Consider the following 8,811-nt stretch of genomic DNA (forward strand, 5'->3'; position numbering starts at 1 on the left):
CATCGCCTCTTCCCTGGGGCCACGCTCAGGGGCGCCGCGCTCGTCCGCGACCATAGCTGCACCGCCAACCGGTGCCCAGCCCCCGGGGCCTAAGTGGCTGCTGCCGCGGCTCTCCGGCTCCCTCCTCTGAAGCACGGGTCCCCTCGCAGGGGCATGCAGAACGACCCCAGAGCAGGCTCTGCCCAAGGGTGCAGCGGCGAACAGGCGACCCAGGCGCTCAAGACTGCGGTCCAGCCTTTGGAGGACAGGGCTCTGCACGCAGCCCAGCTCCACCCTCTAGGTGCAGCTGCCGGACAATGTAGCCATAGCGATCAAGACAGCCAGCAGAAAGCAAATGGGGCTCCCGCGGAGTGGATTTTCAGCACAGAAACTGTAGCCCAGCCAATGATCCCAATCCACAAACTCTCCCTATATAAAAAATATTCAAAAAAAAAAAAAAAGGCGGGGCGCACTGAGCTTTCTTTGCCTCGGGTACTTACAATCCACTGCTGATTACACATTCACCTTTTCTGCCTGGAGCGAAGCAAAAGAGGAAGCAGATGGGAGCAAAGCGCCCGCAGCTCTGGGTGGCAAAGCGTCCGGGAGCCAAGCGTCTCTTTTTCGATCTCTTTGTTCTTCCTGCTGCTTGGCAAAGAGGTCCGCTACAGATTAACGGTGAAAGGAGTTCTTACAGGCTGTGTGAAATCTTGATTAAAGCCGCTGCTCTGAGCACCACGCTCAGCACTTCAGCAACCCCCGTGCGCAGCGGCCATCTTCTCATCACAGGACAAATTTGAGACCATTGCTAAAACTACAATGAACAGTTTCTGGAATGCATCTGATAAATCCTTCTGAACAGCAAGCTTCTGGGCCTTCTTTCTTTTCATAAGGAATAATAATGGTCCTTCCTCCAGCTGATCCAAAGGTTCGTCCACAATGCCTACTCCCGGACTCCTGCATACACAGGATGGCAACACCATCTCTAAAGCACAGAAGAACTTCAGGCTTCGCTTCTCCAGTGGTGACTCCAGAGCATCATTTTCCCTTTCTTCCAGGTCAGAAAGCTCCTGAAGCTTAATGATCCTTTTTGACCATCCATTGAAACCAAAGTAGTAATTTGCCAGTTTTTGGCATTGTGAACTGTTTAGGGCAAAGGCTTGATGTTGAACTACCTTATATCTGGTGCCAAGACGAACCCTCAATGGAGATTTCTGAAAAAGCAGTTTCCTGTCGCATGCTACCTGGGCTCTTTTGGCATCCCTTGCTGAATAAAACTTAATGATGGCATAGAAACCAGGGCGGGCCACTGCAGCGTTTGGGAAGACCCGGACAGAATATAGAAGGCCAAACCGGGAGAATACTGTGAACAGAGAATACTCAGCAGGGCTCCAAGGCGGGTGAGGGGCTGAAGCTCCCAGTCAGCGGGTGAACGGCTTGCTCCATTCCTCCCTCTACCCTGGCCCCAGCTCACATGCAAGGCCTCGGCCGTGGGTCCAGAGACTGGATATGCTTCTAATTACATCATTATAGTACATTATATAAACTTATCAATTTATTTAAATAAATAAGAATTTTCCCTATAACTAGCCAGTATTTTACCCAAAGTGACACCTGATATTTGGGAATGGGATTAGAAGGTACTTTTTTTTCTTTTTTAATTAATTTATTTATTTACTTGTTTATTTTTTTATTTATATATGACAGTGGAAAGTATTACAATTCTTTTTTATTACACATATAGAGCACAATGTTTCATATCTCTGGTTGTATACAAAGTATATTCACACAAATTCGTGTCTTTATACTTGTACTTTGGATAACAGTAACACCACATATTATTGTATGCTGAATAATTATTTTTGTGCCTACTCAGCTTACTTAATTTCTCCCACACTAGGGCCAAAATCTAACATAAACCAAACACATTAAAGACACATTTTGTTTTTGTTGCTTTAGTATTGAATATCAAAGTAGAATAGTGCAATTCAAAAAGCAAGGAAATAAAAAGGGTATTGAGCTGTCTTATCAAAGGAAGTTTTCAAACACAAATGGAACATACCTGAATACTTGGTTTTATCGATTCATTCATTCATAAAGATATATTGGTGATCTACTATATACCAGGCTTTAGATAAAATTTTAATGAAATGGTTTCTTGTGTAAAGGATTTTACAAAGTTTTTCAGAAAACAAAGAAGTCTAATTAGCTTTCAGTTGTATGTTGTTAAACTAGACAGTGAAGAGATTTATACAATATGAAACAGCCACTGTTTTCACCAATTTTTAAGTTAATTTGGAAAGTATTTGCTTATTCCATCTGATACTTTATTTTGACAAATTTTAATAAAAGTACTAATATGTAAATAAGTTAATTAAAATTTTATTATTATTAATTTAAAAAATGGTAAGTATCAATAGATGTAACCTGCATAAACTAAAGCTTAATTTGATCAATTTTATTCTGTAGTTTGTAACTTTTCCCATTCCATTAGATCCTTGACTTTCTGGGTCTGGCTTTTTTCACTTAGCATGACAGTTACTGACGCTGGCTTTGAACTTGTGAAACTTCTGTCTCAGCCTTCCTATCCCCTGGGATCTCAGGCATGCACCACCATGCATGATCTTAGTATCATTTAACATTAATTTCACCTATTCAAGAATAAAGGAGGTCTTTCCATCTTCAGAGGGCTTCAATTTATTTTTTCAGTGTTTTATATTTTTTATTGTAGAAGTTTATCACCTTCTTAGATAAACTTATTCCAAGTTTTTTTTTTCTATTCTTTTTTTTTCTCATTTGGAGGCTATTGTGAATGGTAATTGTTGACCTGATTTATTTCTCAGCAGGTTCATTATTAGAGTATAATAAAACATTGACTTTTGTATGTTGACTGTGCTTCCTGCTACTTTGTTGAATTTGTCAGCTCTAGAAGTCTTCTGGTGAAGCTTTTTTTTAGTCATAGGATCATATTTAGTCATATGGCTCCCCTCCTACCAAGCCACATGGCCAGCCTGAAGCAGCAGCAGAGCAGTGGCCTGGATGTATTGGAAAGAGGGTGACAAGTGTGGCCGTGGATGTACAGAGCCTGTCACACAGGCATGGCAGGACAGAGGAACAGTGGGCCAGTGCTTAGATGTGCAGGGGCAAGTCAGTCCACGCAGCACTGCAGCCTTAGACACCCCACTGAGCATGTGCAGTCAATGACTTCAATCCCCTGCTTCCCAAAGTATGAAAAAAAGCAGAAGTAGGGCAAAACTGAGATGGACGCAAATTGACAATAATATTACTACATTGCCTAACACTAATTAGCATAATTTTATCCCTATGGAAGTGAACCAAATACTATATAAACCCCTAGATGATCATATTACGACAGAGAAAACCAGCTATCAGGTCCCCTCTTGTACTGTAAGAGTTCTTTTCCTATTCTTCAAAATAATCCTATCATTAGACTCACTTGACCTGGTCTTTGTATTTCATTCTTGCATTCATGAGATAAGAACCCAGAAAGAAGAAGAAATTGAACATGAACTGCTGGGGTCAGTTGCAACACTAGAGGGCATGGCCCACTATTAAGAGCTACAACACTTCACAGCTACAGAGGCCTGCAGCTGGTACAGACCCATCTGCCAGAAGGAGCAGAAATACTCCAGTTTGACCTGCTATTAGAAGCAGAGAATCAACTTTCATCTCAAAACTTTAGTTTTAATATCATCAGCAATCAACGATAATATCATTTCTTTTTCAACTTATATCCCTTTAATTTTCTTTTCTTGCCTGATTGCACTGGCTGGGGTTAAAAGAATTGTATTTGAACAAGAAAAAAATTTGAGTCATCATAAAAAAGAAAAAGAAAGAAAGAAAAAAAAAACCTTTTATTTTAAAGTTTGTTGGGGAAAATAGATCTTGACCCAGTTTTTCCCAATTATTATATCATCCAACCAAAGAGGTGATAATGGCACTTTCTTAGTCCCAAAACTCCTGAGCAATAACAGAAGACCAAATAAAAAAATTCATGATAGCATCTAAGCTCTTGATCTTGCTTTAGCTTTTAAAGTTATAATTTCTGTAGAATTTCAGACCACAGCTGGTCAGCATAAAGATAAGAGGGGAATACCTGTGTTATCTTCTAAAATATTTAACTGTTGCTCATTAATTATATATATAACTTCCACTGGAATAAATAATTATGTGAATTTTGCCATGAGGTGTTATCAGATTATTTTTGAGTAATCTTAAAGTTATGATTGAAATGTAGCTGCTTTAGAACTACCTGTCCTAGAAAAATGATAATTATGAAGAAAAAAATGAACAGAGATTACTAAAAGGAAGGCAAATTATTAAATATTATACTAGTAAAGATGTGTCTCATTTTCTCCCTATTGTGGGTTTTTTATCTTGTTTCTCTTTCTTAATGTGCAAAAATGGTACATCTTCTGTAGGAAAACAAATGATTAAGTTTCTGCTCTAAGTTTATAATTTTAATGATGAAGCTATATGTGAACATATTTAACTCTCAATCATTATCTTAGAAAATATATTGCACATAGTATTACCATCCTCCAAAATGTATTTGCAATATAAGGAAGTGTTACATGATAATAATTCTCCTCAGATAAGAATAAAGTATGAAATATATCACCAAAATCATCTTTCTCTACCAATTTTATCTAAGTCTCTAAATGTGATGATATAATCCCACGATAATTTTTGAGTCATTGCTGTCAATTCTGCTGTAACATTTATATGCATTGTTTTCAATTTAACTAATGTTAAATTTGACAACCAAAACTGCATGTAAATAAGTAGTTCTGTGAATGAGCATTTTAATTATTGATTTTACTCTACACACATCCATAGAGATAATAAAGTACTCTTCTTGTCATCAAGTTTGTTAACAAGAAAGAGAAACTCAATGAGCAACATGTTTTATTTTCAAAATTAACTAACATCTCACTTCACTGTATCCCTCAGATATATTTTAATTTTTGTGTATCAATTATAAGTTAGTCAGAGATGCATATTAAATAAGTAAGCTAGCATTCCAATTAAGAATGTGATCTTGCAGATTTAACTTACATGTCTTCATTTGTGTTTAATTGACAACAAATGAAATAATGCAATGCATTTCTTGTAATCAAGCAAGGAAAAAAAATATTTGTTTTTCTCAATCATTCTATAATAGTACATTTAAATTTCCAACACTTAAGAGAAAATAACTTACACAGTGTCCAATAAACAATAGAGTTAAATGAATATTGTCCACTATAATTTGGGTGTGCCTTGGCTTTACCCAGTCCTAAACCCCACCTGTCTTAAAATGTTTATTCTGACATATCTTTTTTTCAAATTTCTATTTTTCTGTTATAATGACTAGAGTATCAGAAAGTCTTAGACTGGGATTCAGTACATCTTCATATTGCCTATGTGGTACTGGGTTATACATTAAGCTATTTTAACACTCCTTTTCCTTACTTTTTGAACAGGAACAATCATAAGACCTACTCATTAGTTTATGTTTTGAATTTATTAGAATGAGAAAGATTAAGCACTTTGCCTAGTGTTTGGCATGCAGTAGGTGCTCAGGAGTATTGACTTTCCTTCCCTTATTCAGTTTCCCTAGTTTCATCGATGTGAACAGAAACCTTCATTCATTCCACCTGGCCTGGAAGGGGTTGCTTGAATATTCTGGAAAACCAATGCATTTACAAGTTTATTGTAAAATGCTTATAACTTGGGTGTTTAAAACTTCATTAATGACATATTTTAGAGACAGAGTCAAGTTATATTATCATTCAATTCACACCCCTACAAAATTCTGCTCATCTCTGAAGACATTCAGCTAACTTTCCATTATATGGGAGTCTCATGTAGGAGGAGTATGCTAAGTGTTGTGTGACTCAAGCCCAAGTTTTTGAAAACTATTCAAGAGAATGAGAAGCAATGTTTTAAAGAGGCATTGATATTACTGTTGTTTCCTTTAGAAATAGCAATTAATATTCCTCTCTGTTTTCAGTTTTGTTTGTTTTTTGCATTGTTGGGATTGAACCCAGAACTTTGCATGTATGAGGCAAGCAACTGAGGGCTGTGCTACACTTTCAGTTCCCTAGAACTTAATATTATCTCTTATAATGCCTGAGAGTATTAAAATCTTCCCAATATTAGTCACTTTCCTTGTATTTTCTCCTTACTACATAAAATAAACTCTGAATAACATAAAAATTTACCCAGCATTTCCAGATGCCAATTTCATTGAAAGAATTATAGCCACAAGGGTTGGGGATGTGGCTCAAGGGGTAGCCCGCTCACCTGACATGCGTGCTGCCCGGGTTCCATCCTCAGCACCACAAACAAAAAACAAAACAACAACAACAACAAAAAAAACATGTTGTGTCTGCCGAAACTAAAAAGTAAATATTAAAAATTTATCTCTCTCTCTCTCTAAAAAAAAAAAAGAATTATAGCTACAAAGTGATTTAAAAAAAAAAAAAAAATCTCTCCCTCATCATCCAATGCAGTTTTTTTACACCTATTTCACCTGCTTACTTTTTGTCCCCAAGGAAGAAATGTAGCTCTTGTTCAAGATGAAAAGTTTTGTCAGTGCTTCATATCAATGGTTTCCAAAAGTGTATTTTGTGTGCCCCATAACAGAGTCTTGATAATTATATCTCTGCACAGATTTTCAAATTGATATCAAAATATTTTAACATACATTTAAATGGTAGAATTAGACTTTCTAATGCATTCTAAGTATTAATAATTTTAAAAATGTTATATCAGTCATTTAATTATATTTAAAAAAATATAAAGGAAAACAATATTTATGTCTTTATAAACATAAAATTGATAATTTCTTTGTACTATAATAAGTTTGAATTTCTATTACTTTTTCCAAATAAAGTTTGCCTTATTGTAACATACTTTATTCTTCAGTTATCTTATTAATTGGATATTTGTCAGCACTCATATACAACAGAAAACTTGTTATTGAAAATAAACACATTTAGTTTTAAAGTTCACTTATAACTGTTAGCCAATTTGCATAAACTCTAGATTAAGTTATTATGCCCAGTATTATCCAAATTCATATAAATAAATATAAAGAAAACATTTGGTAAAAATTATAATTAAAAATTTAATTTAATATCAATTATCATTAAATTAGAAGAATTATAATTAAATTAATTGTCAATTTTTATGCTAGAGTGAGTCATATTATCATCAGTTGTATTACTATTTTTAATTTTTTTTTTTAGTTGTAGATGAACACAATACTTTTATGTTATTTATTTATTTATTTTTTATGTGGTGCTGAGGATTGAACCCAATACCCCACATGTGCCAGGCAAGTGCTTTACCACTGAGCCACAACCCAGCCCTGTATTACTATTTTTGATATGCTTACAAATATAAATTCTAAGAAATTCTTTCCATGTAATATGCTAACAATCATTGTGGGATATATCATTACACTTTTTCTTAATGATATATCAGATGACAATTTTATGAGGCAATACTACAATTTTTTCAAACTATAGAATTGGAAAACTCCTTACTGAAGAATAATTTATTAGCTAGGCATAAGAATAATTTTTTTTCAGCACCATTTCCAATACTGAGAAATGTCCCTTCATTTGGAACTGTGTATCCCTGGAGCAATGCATCTTTTTTTTTTAAAAAAAAAAAAAAAAAAAAAAAGAATGATTTTGGAAAAGTCATGGGAAAATTATTCAGGCAGATCAAATAGGAATGGTTATATGTGGAAGATCAGAATCATACACTGATTCCCTTAAAACCATCTGTCTCAGTCCCAGCCGAACATATTTTACTGCTAGGACACACAGTCTCATCTAAAATTCTGCAATGAAGTGGGCAGCTATATGTCACATTTTCTCCTTTGCACTCCTGTACCTTCAGTCTTTGTCTTCGCTATTGACTTTTCAATATATAAAATTGCTCACCTCCTCTTATTTAGAGAACAGAAATATACTCTTAATTCCCTTTGTACTCACCAGTTCTTAACTCTCTTACCATATTTAAAATATACTATTCTGAGTTCAATTATATCTCATACCATTCACATTTTGGGGGGTCTCCAGCCTCCCTAGGACAACAATATGACAATTAGTATCTCCAAAGGCTGCCATAAGAATATGTGGAATAGATGCTTTCTTTTCCCTTGCTGAATTCTCTTCATATCTTCATTTCACATCTACTTATACTTATTGAATATTCACGATGTGCCTAGGATGATAAGGATTTGGTAGTGAGGACACAGCAAAGAAGAAGTTAAAATATCCTATGGGAGTGACATTACTGATGATTTTCTCTCTTTACTATAATGAATATAATCTCCATTTTATCGTCAGGGGAGACTGAGGCACACAGATACTTGAAAAATTGCTGTCACATGACCTGTAATGGTAGAACTGAGATGTTCACCCAGATACTCTGACTCTACAGTTCAGCTCTTTAACCATTACTATGTAGTGCATTTCCACTGTTCATTTAGATGTTTCAAGGAGTCGCTTACCCATAGGATCCATTCAATATCAGATATCTTGTAAAATTCTAAGGGAACATTCTATTTATTTTAGTGCTATTTGCCTCACCATGTCTAAATGTAGCATCTATGTCATTTAGTGGAGGAAATTTAATGAAAACCTGGTCCTCCCACCTTGAAAAATGAAAGGCTGTGGAATTTCCACTCTCTCTCTCAATTTGGGGAAGAGATATAATTCTTCCTTCAGTTTCCAATGCCCCAAGTCAACCCCTGCTGAAGTGCTTCAGTCAAAAGCTCAATTCATTTTTCTCTGCAATTTCCCAAGTGAAGCA

General features: G+C 35.6%; 1 protein-coding gene across 1 annotated transcript; it reads right to left on the bottom strand.

Moving 5' to 3' along the window:
• Positions 1–276: 276 nt before the first annotated feature.
• Positions 277–8,513, bottom strand: Rdm1 (RAD52 motif containing 1). Its single transcript, XM_046447742.1, has 4 exons — positions 8,510–8,513; positions 1,451–1,491; positions 780–1,355; positions 277–408 (listed from the first exon to the last, which is right to left on the bottom strand). The coding sequence occupies exons 1-4, from the start codon at positions 8,511–8,513 to the stop codon at positions 277–279; spliced, it is 753 nt and encodes a 250-aa protein (XP_046303698.1).
• Between the last annotated feature and the right edge of the window lie 298 nt (positions 8,514–8,811).

Source organism: Marmota monax, unplaced genomic scaffold, assembly GCF_021218885.2.
Source record: "Marmota monax isolate L192 unplaced genomic scaffold, Marmota_monax_Labrador192_F-V1.1 WCK01_AAM20220418_F8-fsc00040, whole genome shotgun sequence".
In the NCBI taxonomy this organism is placed as follows: Eukaryota; Metazoa; Chordata; class Mammalia; order Rodentia; family Sciuridae; genus Marmota; species Marmota monax.